This window comes from Paramisgurnus dabryanus, chromosome 14 (genome assembly GCF_030506205.2).
Source record: "Paramisgurnus dabryanus chromosome 14, PD_genome_1.1, whole genome shotgun sequence".
Taxonomy (NCBI): domain Eukaryota; kingdom Metazoa; phylum Chordata; class Actinopteri; order Cypriniformes; family Cobitidae; genus Paramisgurnus; species Paramisgurnus dabryanus.
The window spans coordinates 33,143,911-33,165,446 of NC_133350.1; the positions used below are offsets into that span (position 1 = coordinate 33,143,911).

At 37.6% G+C, this 21,536-nt stretch overlaps 2 protein-coding genes across 5 annotated transcripts in view; both read right to left on the bottom strand.

Annotated features, from left to right (window-relative positions):
* Positions 1-1,308, bottom strand: part of pparg (peroxisome proliferator-activated receptor gamma) — a 36,760-nt gene extending 35,452 nt beyond the window's left edge. Inside the window, exon 1 of one of the 4 annotated variants that reach the window (XM_065265948.1) lies at positions 1,158-1,308. Coding sequence is in view for 1 of the 4 variants with exons in the window: in XM_065265945.2 (XP_065122017.1) it covers positions 520-568 (49 nt within the window). In the remaining 3 variants the exon portion in view is untranslated. Of the gene's footprint in view, positions 1-519; positions 877-1,157 lie in introns of those variants that run through there. The other 3 variants (XM_065265949.2, XM_065265946.2, XM_065265945.2) reach the window with 3 other exon arrangements.
* A 1,511-nt stretch (positions 1,309-2,819) lies between these two features.
* syn2b (synapsin IIb) overlaps positions 2,820-21,536 on the bottom strand; it is a 185,250-nt gene continuing 166,533 nt past the window's right edge. Inside the window, exons 10-13 of the mRNA XM_065265920.2 lie at positions 13,710-13,856; positions 10,821-10,887; positions 6,364-6,967; positions 2,820-3,739 (exon numbers count right to left, since the gene is read on the bottom strand). Coding sequence (XP_065121992.1) covers positions 3,610-3,739; positions 6,364-6,967; positions 10,821-10,887; positions 13,710-13,856 — 948 coding nt within the window. The 3' untranslated portion in view covers positions 2,820-3,609. The remainder of the gene's footprint in view (positions 3,740-6,363; positions 6,968-10,820; positions 10,888-13,709; positions 13,857-21,536) is intronic.

A 21,536-nucleotide genomic window follows, 5' to 3' on the forward strand; every position in this document is an offset into this window, starting at 1 on the left:
TTTTTCACAATTTGTATTGTGCCAAATCAGTCTAACAGAGAAAACCAAATAGCCCACAGTGAGCAAGCAAAATCAATGCCAATAAAAATCTCCCTATGGCAATAAAATATGTAGATTTTTTTATGACATTTAATATAAGTCGAGAATGTTTTTAACATGGCATATAGGATTTAGTTAAAATGTTTCTCCGGTCTGAAAATTATTTAAATAAGTCTAAAATAAAATAAGGTACTACTGTACCATGTTTATTTACATTTACCTTAAAAATGCCTTAAATTTTTCTTTTGTAGGATACAATGTGTAATAGACTTAAAATACCTTATCAGTATATAATAATTAATTTTTCTTATATGTTACTAAATAGTTCTATATCTATAAAAATCCTATAGAAATTACTTTTTAACGCACAAAGTCAACGCATAATTCATCCACACAACAGGATTGCTCTTGTAAAGCTAACTTAAAAAAAACAACGTCATGCAACTTATTATACAGTAGGTATGCTAATATATATCTTACCTGGCGTAAAAGATGTATTTTTACTATTGAAACGACTGTGCTGCAGCATATATGTATAGTATAAAGAGACAGTCTGTATGGTAAATAAAGTGTTGTTTTCAGTATCATTCACCTGCTGCTCACTAGATGTGGTCCAGGACTGCACTGACCTGAGGGGTCTTCTCAAAGGGCTCGATGACGACAAATATGATGTTTCCGCTTGGTATCTACAGCAAACTCTGCTTTACTGTGTGGTCTGCAGGCTTTTCCGGGCTGAATTTGTCCTGGACCTGACAGTAGTCAGTGTTCAACAGGTTTGTGGTGATATGGAGTGGGCAACAGATGCGGGAATCACTGCTTCAGCTCTATAAAGCGCACTGATGCGCTGGGCACGTACACTCGAGGGATGTGTTTCAAAACTTAGAGAGACGCCTAACTAGACAACATTCCGACTCAATGTAACGCTCGAATGTGGCATGAAGCCTAAACGTGTTGGCAATAAATAATAAATTAATCTGTAGATTATACATTTTGGAGGATTACCAGTGTTTAGCATAGTTTGGACAGTAAATATGCACGCATTTTTGATGTTCCAAAATGATTTTGAAAAAATTTTATTAAATTGATTATTATATATTGAGATTAAATGGTGCACTTACCTTAAAGAGTAAAAAGTAATCACAGATCTGCAATGATGTTACATTAATCTTTGAAACTTAAAAAATAATAAGTTGTGTAAAAGTGCGCTATGTATTATGTTTTGAGACACAACCCCTCCATTTCTCCTCCCATCTGGATGTCCTTAGGAACACATGGACTAATGCGGAAGAGCGACTTTACTACATAACTACACTACAGCATACGATTATACTCCACCTGTTGTCAACTCAGAACCTTACTTCATAATATCGATACTTGTAAATTAGACGACTCATTTTTGAGCAAAAAAAAAAAAAAAAAAATGTGATTTTGTATAGTAAAACATGAAAAATATTACCAGGGTGATTTATTTACATGTGTGCAAATGTTTCATCTCGTTTCATCACTTGTTTTTTTATAAACAAATCATTATAGTTTTTTTTTTAATAAGTAAAAAAGACATTTTAATAAATTGAGAGTGCTGTATGTCTCAAACACTCTGATCCGTTATAATCTGTTATGAAAACATCGACTGCCTGTGATTCATTGTAATACACAGACAGCCATCATAACAGTTGTTTATGTTTATGTCATTGTTTTATATGGTCACATGTAAGATATGTTTAGATAATGTGTAATAGAGATGTTAAAAGGGCAGATGGGTTAAGATTTACAGTCGTGAAAATCTGTCAGGTGCGATTAATCATCATTAGTAATACTAAGAGACAAAACTATTAAGAGAAAATGATGTCAAGAGTTGTTTTAAAAGAGTTGGGAAACCGATTGTGTGCATACAGTATACCAAACTTAAAATCTAATCATTTCAAATCATGTTTTATACACCTGTGTATTTTTTATTTATTTATTTGTTCCAGTTAAATTGAATCTCTTAATATTTATTGATCATTTTACCTTTGCTCGTGTCTGTATTTAAGGCACATTACCAGTCATCAAGTGCCACCTGCTGGAAACACATGCTATGGCTTTTATAAACCAAGCTAATAAGAGACCACAAGGTACAGAAAATTCAGCTGGGAACATTTCTTTTCCTCAAACTTACTGATTGAGACCCCTGGTTGTGAATACATTAACATAAATCACAAGAACATCACAAATGCATGCATAACGGTATTTGTTCCCTGCTGAAAAAAAAACAATAAAACCATTACAGACAATAGTAGCTGCACTACTTCCTGAACTTTAGCCAGCTCCTTGTTTCCTGTCTTCCATTATTGGACAAACTGATTAATCCAGCTGTGCCTGACCTCAGTAGTCACAACAACAATAATCAGACACACCTGGATAAATCAGTTATCCAATAATGGCAGACAGGAAACAAGGAGCTGGCTGAAGTTCAGGAAGTAGTGCAGCTGGGCATAAAGCCTATTCTAATGGTTTCCATTTAAAATACCAATAGGAACCATTAGCTTTTACCATTAAAATCACTACACTGTACTGTGTTTTGGGCCATATTCCATTAGAACCAATACATAGAACTAATACATACCATTAGAGACCAACAAAAACCAATACACTGTAGTGTGTTTTGGGCCATATTCCATTAGAACCAATAAAATTCCCAATAAAACCAATAAAACATTAGAATTTTCTGTAATGGTTTTATTGTTTTTTTCAGCAGGGCTCTCACTCAAATGTATGGATAATGGGCAGACTACAAATGAAAACAGGACAGAGCACACTGGTGTATCAGTGGAATGGTGTACCACATGTTTATTGACACTTGTACAGAGAAAACAGTTCTCACCGGGTCATGCAAAGCAATATCACTGTGCACAAAGAAAACACAACATGAACAGTGTGACACCGGAAATAAACATAAATTAAACTCCTGAGATGTTAAACATACAGTACAATACAATATGTAGAGATACTTTAACATGGCACTCATGAATATCTTGACATGTTGATAAGTGTGGGACACAAGCTATGTCACTAAAATACCAAGCATTCCACTGTAAATCCTGACCGGTCCAAGAATTGATTATTGTAGGAAACTTGAATAGGAAAGTGCATTTATAAAGATCTTGAGGCTATGTCTTACTGACTAATGATTACAACACACCAACTGGATACACACTACATGAGTTAAGCAAGTCACAAATATTTGTCTCTGGGTAATGAAAACACACTACCACGATACGACTACAACATCGAAGGGATAAGACAACTTCAGCATACACCAGCCTCCTGTAACCGAACGCTTATGAACCATCCCCTCCGCACGTGGATCCCACTGGTTCAGGGCAATGCAGCTCATAAATGCACACACCTCCATCTCACAAGGACGATCACCGGACACTCGGCCCCCAATTGTTAATTGAAAGTCGGATAATTACAGCAGAGTTGGGAGAAGGGGATTAAATGTATACGGCTACATGGAATTATCCCCAGACCAGGATGCATATCGATCGATCACGTCACTGGCCACCTGTTGGGCTGTAGGGTTTTTCATTAGTCAGAGAACAGGCTGGCAAAAGACTTTCGCAAGTTTCGGATGGTCTCAGCCTTTGCTTCGTCTTCGTTGCTTGATCGGAAGGTATCGCCAAAAGCATTGAAGGCGTTTGTCAGGGACTGGGATTTACTGCAAACATTAAGAAAAAATAAGACAAGCAGTTGGTCAATAATCATATTTTTATGGAATACAAAAATAATCGTTTACAGCAGAAGAGCTCAATTGCACTCCTGCAGGTTCACCTTCTATCAGAGTTTGGGGTATTAAAAGGTCACCTAATATGGCAAGTCTTGGGTGTCCCCAGAATGCTCCTGTAAAGTTTCAGATCTATACACAGTATAAATAACTTATTATACAATGCTGTAAAGGTAAATTGGTGGTCTTTGTACATTTGTGGGCGGAGCCTGTGCAAAGTGACATCAGTTTGCTTAGAAAATGTCAACAGCTTGTTTCATTGGACTGTTGAGGTTTTACGGAAATGTAATAAAAATGACTGGGCAGATTTTTATCATTACAGGGTGGATGTGTATACGTACAGGCGGCACACATTTAAGTTCAAACAACATACTGTATAAAAGTGAATTTCTCATATTAGGTGACCTTTAAAGCAAACAAACTCTCTTTGCAGGAAGGTAGCAATTCACATTCCACCATGTATGCTATGTAACTTTAGGATTAGTTCATCTCATCAACATACTACAGCACAAATTTTCCCCAACATTACAGGGTGGTTTCCCAGACAGGGGTTAGCTTAAACTAGAACTAGGCCTTAGTTGAATTAGGGAAATACAGTACAGCGGGGAAAATAAGTATTTGAAACATCAGCATTTTTTTCAGTAAGGAGATTTCTAAGTTTGCTATTGACACAAAATTTCCACCAGATGTAGCCATCAAGCCAAATATTGAATTCATACAAAAATCAGAACATTTAAGTATACAAGTTGAGTCATAATAATTAAAGTGAAATGACACAGGGAATAAGTATTGAATGCATGAAGAGAACAAGGTGCAAAATGGCATAGAAAGCCAGGAGATCACCTAAAAGCTGTCATTATTGAGAGAAAAACTCTGCCCCCTATCAGTAATTATTGATCTCAGCTGCTTTAGTCCTAATTGATGGCCTATAAAGGCTTCTCATTACCCAGGAGGCATACAGGAAAGACTTAATGATGGGTAAAAGCAAAGAACTGTCTCAAGATCTTCGTAATCTTATCGTTGAAAAGCATTTTGTTGGGAATGGTTATAGCCGCATTTCCAGAATGCTGTATGTTCCTCTGATCACTGTGGGGGCCATTATCCGGAAACGGAAAGAGCATCACTTCACCATAAACCGGCCACGATCAGGTGCTCCACGTAAGATCCATGTCCGAGGAGTCCAAAGAATATTCAGGAGAGTTCTCCAAAAGCCAAGAACCATTTGGGCAGAACTTCAGGAAGACCTTGCATCAGAAAGAAAACTATAAGCAATGCACTGAACCGCCATGGCATCCATGCACGCTCACCACGCAAGACTCCATTGCTGAACAAAAAGCATGTTGAGGCTCGGTTAAAGTTTGCGAAAGAGCACATGGATTTTTGGGAGACTGTAGTATGGTCAGATGAAAGCAAAAGTGAACTTTTTGTCATTCTACACACCATGTTTGGAGAAGAAATGGCACTGCCCACCACCCCAAGAACACCATAACTGTTAAGTTTGGGGGTGGAAGCATCATGGTTTGGGGCTGCTTTTCAGCAAGGGGTACTTGCATACTTCATATATTGAAGGAAAAATATAAATAGAGAAATGTACTTGGAAATTCGAGATAAAAAACTGCTGCCATTTACCAGAAAGCTGAAAATGAAAAGAGGGTGGACATTTCAGCAAGACAATGATCCAAAACACAAGGCAAAGGACACAATGAAGTGGTTTCAAATAAAGAAAATCAAGTTGCTTGAATGGCCCAGTCAGTCACCTGACCTAAATCCCATAGAAAATCTATGGAGAGAACTGAAGATCAAATTTCATAAAAGAGGCCCAAGGAACCTCCAAGATTTAAAGACCATTTGTGTGGAAGAATGGGCCAGAATCACTCCTGAGCAATAAAGTGTGTTCAATACTTATTCCTGGTGTCATTTTACTTTATTTATTATGACTCAACTTGCATATATAAATGTTCAGATTTCTTTGTATGAATTCAATATTTGGCTTGATGGCTACACCTGGTGGAAATTTTGTTTCAATAGCCCACTTAGAAATTCCCTTACTGATAAAAATGCTGATGTGTCAACTACTTATTTTCACCGCTGTATAACTAGTTTTAACAAACATACCTAACTATAAACATTACGTGCTCACATTTTGAGGCAAAACAAAGGGTACTGGATGTATTTTAACCCTGGAGAACCCAAGAACCCAGGGTTAAGATGTGTCAGTGCAAGTTGTTTTCAGTTTGGACAGCTCTTACATTTATTTTAGTCTATGACTAGTCTAATCCTTTTCCGGGAAACCGCCCCTACATGTTTTGAATATATCCCTAACTTAACACAACTTCAGTTAATCAGTTTGTTAGCAGGGACCTGAATTGCATGTGTCCAGAAAAGAAAGACACTGAAAAGGGGCCTATTGTCATACTTCTGCACATGAAATTAAATCCATCCATTTTTTTCCAAAAGCATAGTTGAGCAAGGCTGGTATAATGAATGCTGAATTGTTTCCTGCTCCAGTGGATGCGCTTTGATGTAGATTTGAAAGTGCTAAAACAAAAGAATCTTACTTTAGGAGAGGATGAGTTGACTTCTGCTGGGGTGCAGGCTGGTCCTCCACAGGAGGCTGGGCTGGGGTGGGATTCACTGGGGCAGGGGTAGGAACTGCTCTAGTAGTGACTGAGGGTCCTTCGGATGGTGCAGCAGCAGTCTGAGCTCGGGTTTCAGGTTTGGGTTGCTCTTTGAGCACAGGTTTAGGCTGAAGCTGAGGTTTAGCTGGTGATGGGGGCTTGACAGGAGGCTTGGCTGGGGTTTGCTCTTGTGCAGGGACTGAATCTGCCTGGATCTGACCAGGATCTGTGTCATCAAGTTGGGGTTTTGGATGGGCCTTGGTGGGTGGTGGGGTTTGGGGCTTCGGTTGGATCTGAGGCTTGGAGTTTCTTCGGATCGGAGGTTTTGGGGGAAGTGGTTTGGGAGGTTGCGGTTTTGGTGGCAGATCTGTTGGCTTCCCTGGAGTGGGTTCAGGTTCTGCTTGAGGCTGGGGTTTGGGTTGCTGCGTGGTGGGTGGAAGAGTTGGGGAAGGGCCTGCTTTGGGAACAGGTTCCTGGGCAGGGACTGGCTCAGGTGGAGGTTCTTGACTCTTAGATTGTGGTTCTTGGGGTTTCACTGCCCCCCCTAGGTTTAGCACAGAAGAGATTCATCATATTATAACATTCTTGAAATGCTGAAAGCTACAGTAGCAAAAGGTTTTAAATCCAGCACCAGAAACTTGGATGATTTATAGTAAGAAATTAAGAAACCCCCAAATCTGGCCAAAGTAACCACACAAATCAGAGTTAACTCCACAAGATTGTGATTTTCACAAAGCAAAGCAAAATCTGTTTACTCTGAACAAGGCGAGTTAAACAGAAGGAACATTTAGCCCGCAGCAGGATCACAGGTGTGAATGTGAAGATTAATTGTTTCACAACAACAGATCATGCATACAAAGAATAAAGACGGGTGTTGCATGCTGCATCTTTACGTTTCCAAATCTGTCTTGGTTTTGGTGTTTTGCCTTGCATTTTTTTCCAGACATACTTTGTTGTTAGCTTTATACAAAGCAATTTAAAGAACGATAGAAACAATACACAAAATGTGTGTTCTTTATACATACCAAACACAAAGAAACATTAGGGAAACATGCAAGAAACAAGGGAAAAGTAGGAGATTTTTCTTTTCTTTTTGTATATGAAAGAAGAAAATCCTAGTACAAACTAGTTGTGGCATCACTTGATTGTTAAAAGGTTTGATTATGCTTCATAATATCTATATATGAATATAAAACACTGTTGGTTTTGGCCCTTTAGAAAGTTTACAAAGACACATACTGTATGCATATCTTTCATAAAGGGTACTCAGTCAGTAATAAGGATATCAAAATATCATTCAGTAACACAGAACATATGCAATAGGTCTGGAAAATGGGAGCTTTATTACTTTGGACATGAGGGGGGAAAGACTAGATCAGACAATCACATGTGTAATTAATAAGTACTGGATTTAAAGAGGCAGTGACATCAGCAAAGCATAAACTACGTATTAGATTTTTCACTAAAGTTTGATCATATTAAAGGCAATGTTGTGATACACACAGTAAGTTAATAGATATTAATTCACATAAACACCACAGATTGTTGGGACAATATCATCATCAGCATACTGCTAAAGATCTGGGATATTATGTTCATCATATTATCTTTCATCACAGTCATTTAACACTTTAAACTCTTTATACGACAAATATTCATATTTTCCATTCTTTGGTAATGCATGCAAGTGATCTTAAGGTAACAATTCTCATGCAATATACGGACATATTTTACACTGTGAACATTGATATCTCTTATGTATTATTACCATTATGCAAGTTAGGTCAATAAAATTGTTAAAAACATCAATATACAGTACAGACACTATACACTGATAATATATCTCTCTTGTGCATGTTCAGTCTGTTCAGTCGCAGAACACTACACAGTGTATTTATAACTCAAGAACCTAATTGAGTTAAAGAACCATTTAAAAAAATAAAAATGAAAATTCTTGCAACCCATGTCATGTCAGATGTATGTGACTTTCTTCAGCTGAGAAAGATGAAAACTTCTTTTATACAAACAATCATTATTTTGTTGGCTAATACGCAACTTCATTAGCTCATGATTAGTCATTTAAAGTTAGATTTGAAGTTAGAGCAATGCGGCCATATTTAAATTTAGTGCTAATTGACCCTGGACCACAATACCATAGTCAAAAGTAGCATGGGTATATTTTAGCAATTGCCAAAAATACATTGTATGGGTCAGTATTATCCGGGTATATTTTAAGGGTCAAAAGTCATTACACTGTAAAAAAAACCTTTTTTTAATGTAAAAATTACCTAATCTAAAAACAAGTTGTTTTACTTAATTTGTTAAGTTAAAGTAACATAAAAATATATGTTGATTTGAAAAAAAAACTTCTCTTTTTAAGTTATGTTTTTATGCTTTATGTTCCATAAATATTTATAAATTTCCTACCAAATATGTATTTATCATTAGTAATTTGTGCTGCTTTGGACTTCATTTGGACAACTTTAAAGGTGATTTTATCAATATTTAGATTTTTTGCACCCTCAGAATCCTAGTTGTATCTTAACTAAATATTGTCCTATCCTAACAAACCATAGATCAATTGACCGTGTATTTATGTATTCCACTTTTAGTGCTATTTAGCACCATTTCTTCGGAGTGTATAAATGTATATATATATACAGTATATATAAATAAATGAATACATTTAGTTTGCTGTTGACTAAAGAAATTCATATCCATCTGAAATGACATAAGGATAAGGAGAGAATTTTCATTTTTTGGGTAAACTATTTCTTTAACATTTGGACAATTAAATATTGCATTATGTATTGCCAAGGCCATATTTGTATTTTACTATATCAGCTTACATAGTTTATTGAAAATATCTATATTCAAATTTTTCTATTCTAATATTTGCATAAAAACAGTGTGTCCACTGTATGGCTAAAACATGGCATTTCTTGTAAAAAAGCACAGAAATGCACTGTGAAAGAAAAAATAATAATTTTGTAAACAGTCATAGCAGTGATTATTGTCATATTTCTTTACTCTTAGCTCACTGTACATTCAATGAACAAAAGCCATCACTGGGGCAGCAGTACCCTTTGAAAAGGTTCTTTTCTCCAACAGATATGTATACATTTGGTACAAACATGGCCTACCTTAAGGTACTAATATGCACGATACAAATGTGTACTTTTTTGAGGGTACCGCCCCAGTGACAGATTTTGTGCCTTTGTTCTGAGAGTGCATGAAGTTGCAGGATATTTGGTTAAATCTCATAAAAACATGCCCTAGTCACATTTCACCCCAAAGTCAGAAGAAAATATGAATAAGGCATCAACCACATGTTTTGACTATGACAATTAAACATGTTTCCCTTTAAAAATGTCAATTTCTGTATAATGCAAGATGTTTGTCTCTTGACCTTAAAATGATAAATATATTTAATAAGATTAAATTTGACAAGATTCTTCCATTTAAATAATTCCTCGATCAGCAACAGGTTTCACATTGCTTATTATAAGGATCTACAGTATAAGCTGAAAGTTCAAAGAGGATGGGGTCATGGCTAAAATCTATAGCTGGCTATTCTGAAATGTTACATTCATTGGCATAAGTTTGGAATGTAATCGCCATTCAGTTTAATGGCAATCTTCTGGTGAGCCCCATCAGTCAGATGTCCACTGTTTATCTGTTTACAGTTCAGGTTAAAAAGAAAAAAAAATCTTGTAACTCTGGCGAACAACAAGTAGTCTATTTCCAGCACCCTTACATTTAACCTGCTCTTAGAAATCATGCTAAAACAACAACTTATTACAGTAAAAAAAAAACAAGAACTGGATACACACTGTGTGCATCCGAAATGTAAACACATGGATTTACTTTTCACTCATGCAAAACCACAAACACCACATTTAAATACAAACAACATCACACACATAACACACACACACATCTGCAAACAAGACAATATCAGTCTGATAAACAATAATAAACTACTCCAACTGAAATAAGTCGTACAAACAGTACATTTTTCATATTGACCACACGGGACACTATAGCACTGAAGTTTGCGTAGGCACAATCAAAAATCTTCTTTAGCTAACAGCCAAGCCCTGAATACCACACGACTAACAAGAAAACGAAGGCAGCCATCAAAATGAAACAAAATATAAACAGTACAGATAAACACCACATACTGTAGGGGCAAACTACCCAGTCGAGGCATATTCTGAAGAGCACAAGCTCCAAACTACGCAACTTTAACTATCTTAACCCCAACCAGCACCAGTGGACTGAACTTTCTCTTTATTGTGGGTTTATCTGGATTTGAGGCGGTTGAAATCATTTTGCCTGGACTTGTTTGGGTCCAACTGCAACTCCATTACAGTCAAGAATGTACTGTAAACAACCTTGTGGAGGGGGCCGCTGGCCGGGGATCTTGTTCGGATCAGCCTGGCTTTCCTTTAAGGCAGTGCTCTGAAAATATGATATGCAAACAATCGTCAACATTTTTAGATTCTCTTCAACATATGCATGCACCGATATCTCGGCCTATAATCGCTTTTGGCATATTAAAGCATTTTTTTCCCACTATCCGACATCGGCTTTTGTTTAAAAACAGCTGATGATCAGGGCAATCAAAAGGGGTGGAAAAGCACTTTAAAAACATCCTGTATTTATTCAAGTAAGTCTATATCAATTGCTATATATTATTATTTATACTAATAATCTGTCATGACAGTACACATAGTTTTTCTTTATGATGTGGTTGACTCATGTTGAGTCAAGAAACTCACAATTTTGTTTATAAAATATAAAAAGCAGGAAGATGCTCTCAAGTACAGGTAATTACAGTGAGGAAAATGAGTATTTGGACACCCTGCTATTTTGCAAGTTCTCCCACTTAGAAATCATGGAGGGGTCTGAAAATGTCATCTTAGGTGCATGTCCACTGTGAGAGACATAACATAAAAAAAATCCAGAAATCACAATATATGATTTTTTTTAAACTATTTATTTGTATGATACAGCTGCAAATAAGTATTTGAACACATGTCTATCAGCTAGAATTCTGACCCTTAAAGACCTGTTAGTCTGCCTTTAAACTGTCCACCTCTACTCCATTTATTATCCTAAATTAGATGTACCTGTTTGAAGTCGTTAGCTGCATAAAGACACCTGTCCACCCCATACAGTACAATCAGTAAGAATCCAACTACTAACATGGCCAAGACCAAATAGATGTCCAAAGACACTAGAGACAAAATTGTACACCTCCACAAGGCTGGAAAGGGCTATGGGGAAATTGCAAAGCAGCTTGGTGAAAAAAGGTCCACTGTTGGAGCAATCATCAAATCATCAAAATGGAAGAAGCTAAACATGACTGTCAATCTCCCTCGCACTGGGGCTTCATGCAAGATCTCACCTTGTGGGGTCTCAATGATCCTAAGGAAGGTGAGAAATCAGCCCAGAACTACATGACCTGAAAAGAGCTGGGACCACCGTTTCCAAGTATACTGTTTGTAATACACCAAGACATCATGGTTTGAACTCATGCATGGGACGAAAGGTTCCCCTGCTTAAACCAGCACATGTCCAGGCCCGTCTTAAGTTTGCCAATGACCATTTGGATGATCCCGAGGAGTCATGGGAGAAAGTCATGTGGTCAGATGAGACCAAAATAAAACTTTTTGGTCATAATTCCACTAAACGTGTTTGGAGGAAGAAGAAGAATGAGTACCATCCCTACTGTAAAGCATGGGGGTGGTAGCATCATGCTTTGGGGTGTTTTTCTGCACATGGGACAGGGCGACTGCACTGTATTAAGGAGAGGATGACCGGGGCCATGTACTGCGAGATTTTGGGAAACAACCTCCTTCCCTCAGTTAGAGCATTGAAGATGGGTCGAGGCTGGGTCTTCCAACATGACAATGACTCGAAGCACACAGCAAGGATAACCAAGTAGTGGCTCTGTAAGAAGCATATCAAGGTTCTAGCGTGGCCTAGCCAGTCTCCATATCTAAACCCAATAGAGAATCTCTGTAGGGAGCTCAAACTCCATGTTTCTCAGCGACAGGCCAGAAACCTGACTTATCTAGAGAAGATCTGTGTGGAGTAATGGGCCAAAACCCCTCCTGCAGTGTGTGCAAACCTAGTGAAAAACTACAGGAAACGTTTGACCTCTGTAATTGCAAACAAAGGCTACTGTACCAAATATTAACATTGATTTTCTCAGGTGTTCAAAAACTTATTTGCAGCTGTATCATACAAATAAATAGTTAAAAAAATCAAACATTGTGATTTCTGGATTTTTTTTTGATTATGTCTCTCACAGTGGACATGCACCTTCAGTACAATGACAATTTCAGACCCCTCCATGATTTCTAATTGGGAGAACTTGCAAAATAGCAAGGTATTGAAATACTTATTTTCCTCACTGTATCACTGAAGATGTTTAACAAATTAAGGGCCAGATGTACTAAACAGGGCAAATTAAAGTTAGATCGCAATTCCAAAAAAGCGCAGATGGAAGTGAAAATATCTGCGGGTTATTTACTACAAAGGCACAAATTAAATAACACATGCCAGAAGCTAATTTCCATAAAGACCAACGCAATCTAAGAGCAGCGCAAATTATTACCACGGACAATGCAGGTGAAAATGCAGACTGTGAAGCCACAGTCTACTGAAAAAATGTGGAGGACAAAAAATTAAGGGTTGCAAAAAGTTTTGAAACACATGGTATTACGTGACGACTCCTGCTTCAAGTCATCTCTTATTTCCTCAAGCAAATTATAAATAACATGGCTTGGCAAACAATATTTTTGGATAATTTGAAAAAATACATTGAAAAAAATCCTCTCCCTTCTACCATGCGATCTCTGAGATGCTTCTTCCTGGCAGCAACAATTGCAACAAAAAATCCATTTAAAGCGTACATTTTTTTGTTAATTAGCGGCACAAATTCCAGTAATTTCACAAATCGCAAACATTAGTAATTCGCATTGTGTGAATAATTGAAAAACTCCTGATATGAAAGGGGAACTTTGACAAATGCATATGCAATCAGTCGCAAAAATACCTAGGCCATACCGTTACAGTGTTAATTATCCACTGCGCTGTTTTAGTAAACCCGGACAGCCGTTATTTAACGCCAAAATTATGGTTTGCCATGGCGCAAGCTGTTAGTAAATCTGGCCCTAACAGTGCTTGTATTAGATTTCGGTGTTTATATTGTGTTGTTTAGTCAAAACATAATAACATGTACGGTCAAATAAAATTCAAGTTTATGACCATACCTGAGCAGGTTGAGCTGTGGTTGGAGGTCTTTGTGGAGCTGCTGGACGACTTCCTTCCTGGTTCATCTTGGCAAGGACGATTGCAGCTATCAGCTGACGGTCTTCAACCTGATGATCTCCAATGAGTGGCATTGAAGATCCCACCACCTACAGCCAAATACATCATATCATTATTTTACTTGCTGTACAGATATTGATGTTAAAAAAGCTCAATTAAAGGAATGTTAAGAAAATGCCCATGGGACATTTCTCAGCCAATAAAGCCAATAAAGCATTCAACAGACCCGTGGTATAACTATTAATAACCATTAATGATTAAATAACATTATGTTGTGTTTCTTCTGTCATCTTGGATGTTTTTTGTTTGTTGAGCTTATCTCAATGCCTTTACCATAAAGGTTATATATGCAGAGGCGGGAACCATTGGCTTACTTAATTTCCTGAACAACATGATAAATGGCCACAGGCAAAATAAACACACACTTTTTACTCTGTAGTTCTCCCATGTGTTGGCCTTTGATGCACTGAAAACTATCCAAATAGATGTCTCGCTGGATTTTATAACCAGAGGCTGTGTGTTGGCAAATTATCCAACTTTGTATTGTCTCTCTGCATTACATCTCTTTATGTCTTTGGGAGATAATAAGATGGGTTGAATGACATCCAACAAGCTTTGAATTATACATTGTTAAATCAGTCATAAACAGTATGACCCTTTGGCCTTGTTTTTGACTTCCTAGTCTCCCAACATGCAAAATAACAAACCAAATGTAGTTATTTATTCACTTGTAGAGTGAGGATACAGAACCATAGGAGAAAAGTGGCATAGACAAAATGGGATGATTTTATGCTAATCACTGTACGCTAATACAGAAAACAGTTTCCATAGCAACAAAGCCATGGCATCTTTATGATGAAGTGGCATAGCGGGGAAAACAACACTTAAGCACGGCACTACATCATCTGACTAATGATTTTGTCAGATTTGCAAATATGTCTTGAATGCAAAAAGAACATTGCCAGTGTCAGGTTTTCTCGTAAACAGTAAGCACTTGTATGATTTAACCGTTCAGTCATTGTAAGATGTCCTTGGGGAGGAGCAATAACTGCAACATCCTTCCATGGTGGAAACTAAACTTGAAACTAACATTTTTAACCACATTAATAGCCTGTAGCTCCTTGAGGCCATCATAACCCTTCAAAATCATCTTTCATAAAATCTATTTACTGAAACACTTGGGACTTCAGTTTCCTTTTTTATGTGAGTTCAGAGAATATATTTGAAATGCTTTGTCTGAACCTTTAGATTGAATAGAATCTCAGATGTTTATTTCTTGCTTTCCCGGTGAATGCTCGCATCTTCCTCTGCGTCTACTCTGTACAGTGAGCTGAGACTGTAAGGAACTGACGCGAGAATGAGCTTGGTCAGCCTGACCTCACGAGAATGTGTACATATTTTACGAGGTGGCTAATTTGTATGAATTCATGAAACTGCATGAAGTCAATCATGCAAAAACGTATGCTTATAATAAATTAAAACAACAATAACGAAACCGCACCTCTAACCCAACGTCACAGGGGTTAAGGCAAATCGTATAAAAAAGTATGAATGTGGTCAAGTATGAATTAATACAAATTAGCCACCTCGTAAAATAGCCATATCACCCTGTAGCCCAAGACTAGTTGCCCACTGAAGCCTAGTATCCCCCTTTCATATGTGAAGCGCTTTATTATTGCATGTAACAAATTATTATTATTATTAGCATGAGATAGCATTGGCTGCGTACATATGAAATAGCGTTTCCAATGAACAGCAACTTGTTTGCTTGTTGTTTGTTTTGAAATTTGACTGTTTAAAGGACAAGTGCGGTATTTTAGACTTAAAGCCCTGTTTTCAGATTGTTTATGGTGAAATAGGATGGTTTTGACTGAAATTTCGACATTTGCAGCTGCCCTGAGAATTTTCGCGTGTTTGTGTTTCACCTCACACCTCTACAATGGGTTTAATGGTGCACTGGAACAATCCTTCCTAAAATGCATTAAACTTTCGTTTACAAAGACTTCACTCAATTTAATTTTTCAATTTTCAATTTAAAGAACTTTATTGGCATGATTGTGTCACTTATAATATTGCCAAAGCATTATACATAAAACGAGAAACATACAATAACACAATATTAACAAACATTTAGGTGCAATTAAGCTAAGGTGCTGGGTGATGGATGAAGTACTACTGCAAATAAAATAAAATAGAATCAGAGGATATTTACAATTTAAAGTAGACTTTGAAATATAAACATTGGAAGTATACAAATGTACATTTATGGAGGCAGATGAGAGGTAAAATAAAAATACTGTACAAGATCAGGGCTGTAGATTATTTCTGATGGTGTGTAACTGATAAATGAATTTAGCAGCAACTGATGGGTGTCTGTCTTCCCCCAGTAACATTTTCATTTGATCTGAGTCTGAAGAGTTATGAAACTCTGGTATGAGCTTTGAGATTTTGTCAAAGTGTTTTTCTCTAAGCTCTTTATATTTACCACAGTAAAGGAGAAAGTGTGTCTCTGTCTCGATCTCACCACTGTCACAATGGACTGTCACAACTCACCGAGTGCTCGGGGGTGTTCACTGATATGCTCACACAAAAATCGCTGCAAAAGATGCTTTCCAAAAGCTGTTTTAGCATTCGTTATTAACTTGTGGACCTATTTTTCCAAACGCCTCACACCCGTATATTCTTTCGCTTAGAGCTTGAATAATAGACACTCCAGCCCAGGCGGTGGCGCTAATCCGCCATTGCCAATTGCAAGAATAGAAACAAAGTTCCCGGCGCGGAGTAATACCGTACCTCACAGGACATCTAATACAAGTCAATGGAGTTGATAAAAACTACGATAAAACCTGTTGGAATGCATCTTTTGCAGCGATTTTTGTGTGAGCATACCAGTGAACACCCCTGACCACTCGGTGAGTTTCACGTCTTTGTAAACGAAAGTTTAATGCATTTTAGGAAGGATTGTTCCAGTGCACCATTAAACCCATTGTAGAGGTGTGAGGTGAAACACAATCACGCGGAAATTCTCAGGGCAGCCGCAAATGTCGAAATTTCAGTCAAAACCGTTCTATTTCACCATAAATAATCTGAAAACAGGGCTTTAAGTCTAAAATACCGAATTTGTCCTTTAAACACGAAGATAGCTTTACAGTTTGTTAACCAGACGGACTTAAATAGTTTAACAGAAGTAAGATTCCTCGTACGTTAACAATGTTAACACGCAGTTTTAATGGGTCACCTTCAGTCGCTATTTCATACTTCATTCTTATACTTTGTTTTATGGTTTGACAACATACAAATAAATAAACCTTTATTAGGCATTCGGCTGTATTAAAGTACAGCTTATGATGGTTCAGAAAGTAAGAGAAACATAAAACAGCGCTTATGTAGTCAGAATACAAATACAACGTTATATATTAATAATAATAATAATTTAAATAGCACTTTTCTGCAGCACTTTACTTGTGAAAGGGGGAATCTTCTCAACCACCACCAATGTGCAGCATCCACCTGAATGATGTGACGGCAGCCATATTGTGCCAGAACGCCCACCATACACCAGCTTAATAGTGGAGAGGAGACTATAGAGTGTGAGAGTGATATAGCCAATCAGTTTATGAGGAGATGATTAGTAGGCCAATGGGGCAAGTCATCCTGGGATATTTAATGACCACAGAGAGTCAGGACCTCAGTTTAACGTCTCATCCAAAGGACGGTGCTTTTTGACAGTATAGTGTCCCCGTCACTAGTTGGGACCCAGACAGACCACAGGGTGAGCACCCCCTGCTGGTCTCGCTAACACCTCTACCAGCAGCAACCTGGTTTTCTTAGGAGGTCTCCCATCCAAGTACCAACCAGAATCAACCTTACTTAGCTTCAGTGGGCAATTAGTCTTGGGCCTTTCCATTGAACATATTTGCCAACACTGATGAACAGCTGTTTTGCATTACAACTGGTTATCAATGGTGTGGCGCTCACACAGTAATTTCAGTAAATTTACCAGAATGACTCTACTATTAAATACAAAAATGTGTGATTCACACATACAACGATGTTGTGTCTTTTTACCAAGATTTCATTCAGACACCAGTACCGAAATACTGGTAAACTATGTCAGAGAAGTTTCCCGCTACTAACCTGCCTCCATAGCATTAAACGGGTCAAAAAAGTGCCTTTGAGAATGCAAATTTTCAATAAATAAATAAATACATCTGAGATTTTCCCAGATTTTAACTTCATATGTTTTGTATTAAGGAGACCTTAGGTTGTTAGAAATGCATATTGGTCAAGCTCCAGCACATTTTCTGAATGAACTGCAAGCAGACACTATACTATACTATAAGCAAACCAAAAAATATGTCCACCCTGTCATGACAAATTTATGTCAGTTATGGGAACAGATCACAAGCTGTTTATTTTAAGTTTACGGTTTATCTTCAGCATTTTAAAACCATATTATACCATTATTATCACCACAACATGATGAAAAAGTAAACTGTAGTACTGGCATTATCATGCTCACTGAATGAATTAACACACATCATGGATTACATATCATTGCGTAACCAGTACAAACACAAGCAACACTCCTTTGAACAATGTTAATACCAAAAACTCAAAGAAGAAACAGAAATTCTACCAAATATCAAAGATAAATGAACATTAAACACTAACAAGTCTTTGTAGTGAAATCACATAAAAGAGTTTCATTTCAAAATTTGTCTACAAATCCACAAGGTGTGTCTACCGAAATCATTAATCTTCAAAACAAAATTATTAACTTAACTTCCTCTTTGCAGATTTAAGTGGATTAATTTTTACAGTTCGTGTGTGTGTGGTAACTGATGATGACGATGGAAGCCTTCTTCAAAATAAACTTTTAATACAAAACTCACAGCAGACAGGCTAAACCACAGACATCACAAACACAACATAGACGAGAACCAACAAATGAATTGAACAAAGGCAGATGGTATATATACACAGATCAAACAAGGAGCAAATTGGATAATTAATAGGACACAGGTGGAAACAAATAAACTAATCAACAAAGGAAAACTAGGACACAGAGGGCAAAACTCAAAACATGATTAATCCACACGGACATTAGTATTTTTGTGACCTTTTTTTTTACATGGTTCGGCCGTTTTCCACACGAAAATGCAGTATCAGGACACTGAAACTGAAAATTTTTGAAACATTCTTGCGACTTTTGTTAAGCTTCTGATTGGCCATGGTGGCTTTATGATTTGGGTTATATCGCCGCCTGCTGGTGTGTCATGCTCTTGACAGCACTTGAAAGCGTGTTTTTGCTTTTTCATGAGGATGGAGATTTCTTTTAAACCGAGCATGTGTGGACAGGATTTTTTTGGAGGGAAAACTCTGGCTATAAAAATACCCAGGTCCGTGTAGACTAGACCTAAGACACAGACTGAATTATGACTATAGTCCCTTTCACACATACAGTCTTTACTGGTAATTTACTGGTAAATTGCAGTTAACATGTCATGTGTGAACAGAACCTTTCCGGTAAATCAGTGCTCCCAATTTACCAGTAAGACAGGTTGTAAGATTAACGGTAATTTGCCGGTAAGCGCTGTGTGTGAACGAAAAATATAGCATTACCGGCATTTAGATGACGTCAGACCGCGCTGACAGATCGGGCGGGCCAATCAGAAAGTTTTTTATACAGGTGACGCGGTTTCCCCCAGACTGTTTACGGACGTTTCCACACACATGTTGCTTAAAAGTCGAGCACACCTGAAGTTAACATCCACATTTCTTCACCAAAGTTGTTTAAAACAGCTTACCATCTAATTGCCAAATTGCCGACGTCCTTAGCACACCATCTGTGAAGCCTAATTTGCAAACGCGCAGGTTCCGTTTGATGCCGCCTAACGCAATGTTGTTTGGTCACGAGCAACTTCGCGACCGTTTGCCACAGATGTGAAAACAACAAAATACGGACCGTGGATATTAAGTCATAACCCGCCGTTTACAAATACGACACGGACGGAGCTCGCCGGCCGCGCGCCACAGGAAACTTCCGCTTTCTCTCCGAATTTACCGGTATTTTGATACTGATGTGTGAATGATGTCTTACTGGTAAAAAGACGGAATGTCACTGCATGTGTGAACAGCACATTTTTGTATTTACTGGTAAATTCATTCTGGTAAATTCATGGTAATTTACCAGAATTACTGTGTGAAAGAGGCTAATGATAAAATAAAGTTTAATTTATTCAAAAAAAAAATTATTATAATATTCAAAACAAAAATGCTCATTTTATTTTATTAAATCTACCATTGCACAACCATTTTTTACAGTGTGTGGAGAGAAACTTCAGTAAACAGCATGAGTGGTAAACGCGGCGTCTGTGTGAGAATGTTATGATTGTCCCTGGAGCTATCAGCGCGTTTTGATGTCATCCGTGGTTATACTGGTAATCCTACTCTCTGTTCACACATAGCATCATACCAGTAAAAATGGTAATCGTACCACTTATCTTGTTTTTTAAAATAGGCCTGTTCATACATAATCTCTTCATTGCAATTTATCAGTAATTTACCAGTGAGACTATGTGTGAAAGAAATTCATTTTACACACTGACATAATGGTTTTACTGCACAAATGATATTTTTATGTTCTAACCCTTTAGAGAAAATCTGTCATTTTTACTTTTACTTTTGTTTAATGTAAAATCAGAAGCTCCCCTGACGATTTGTCTAAAATGAGACACTTTGGGACTGCACATATTTCCAGTCCTAATGTTACTGCAATGTTCACAAATATGATTGTGTAATTGTCTGGATGTTTTACTCACATATGCAAGACCACAAGGGCAATGAATTAACGAAATAACATGAGTTGAGGCACTGGGCACAGTTACCCCCCCCATAATTGTGTAACCTGTAACAGTGCCCAGTCAGAGCCGGCGCCAGACCATAACAGGGGGGCACTTGGCTTCCAACGGGGGGGCACGCAATAGCAACAATAACTTGCAAAAACAAGATATTAAAACAACAAATACAGCAAGCACACACTCATACAACTGGTACAGACTTTCAGCTCATTTCCCGTATAAAGTGCAAAAGACCACAAACTATGCGCAAAACTATTGAACTTCGACCGCGGCGTGAGCGCGAGATCCGCTGCGCTCGCGCTTTGCTCGACACAACAACAAACCGCCCTCGCGCGGTGCAAGCCATTGAAATGAATGGGTTTCATAGCGCAGCGCACACCGCGTCCTAGCTTTAAAAAAGCCGCTTTACCATAATCACGTCGTAATGCTGTTAACGGTCTATAGCCACACTTCACATTTAAGCTTACGTAATTTAAAACAACGCTAACTTACCTTTAAAATAGCTGAAGACGGCGTGTACGAACATTAAACTTCCTTAAAACAGTTTCCTGTAGATTTGTAAATTCCACCTCGACCTCTAATCTCTGAGTTTGAGCCAGTCTGTGTTTGCATGAAGTCAGATGAAGCAGGCGGTGCTGGTTCGTTCTAAATGTTCTAATATCCATATTTTACACGATCCATAAAATGCCGCGAAAAAACACGTTGCTAGTATCAAGTCACAAATATGCTAAAGACGTAAGACGGGTGAGACGCGGCAATACATCCAATCAGAGAAACTGGTCTATTTTAATTAAAGAAAACGTATATCAACTATATTTTCCTCATTTGATTACATTACAAGTCATGAAACATTCAATGTTTAATTTATTTTAATTATTCTTGATATATACTAAATTAATAAAAGAC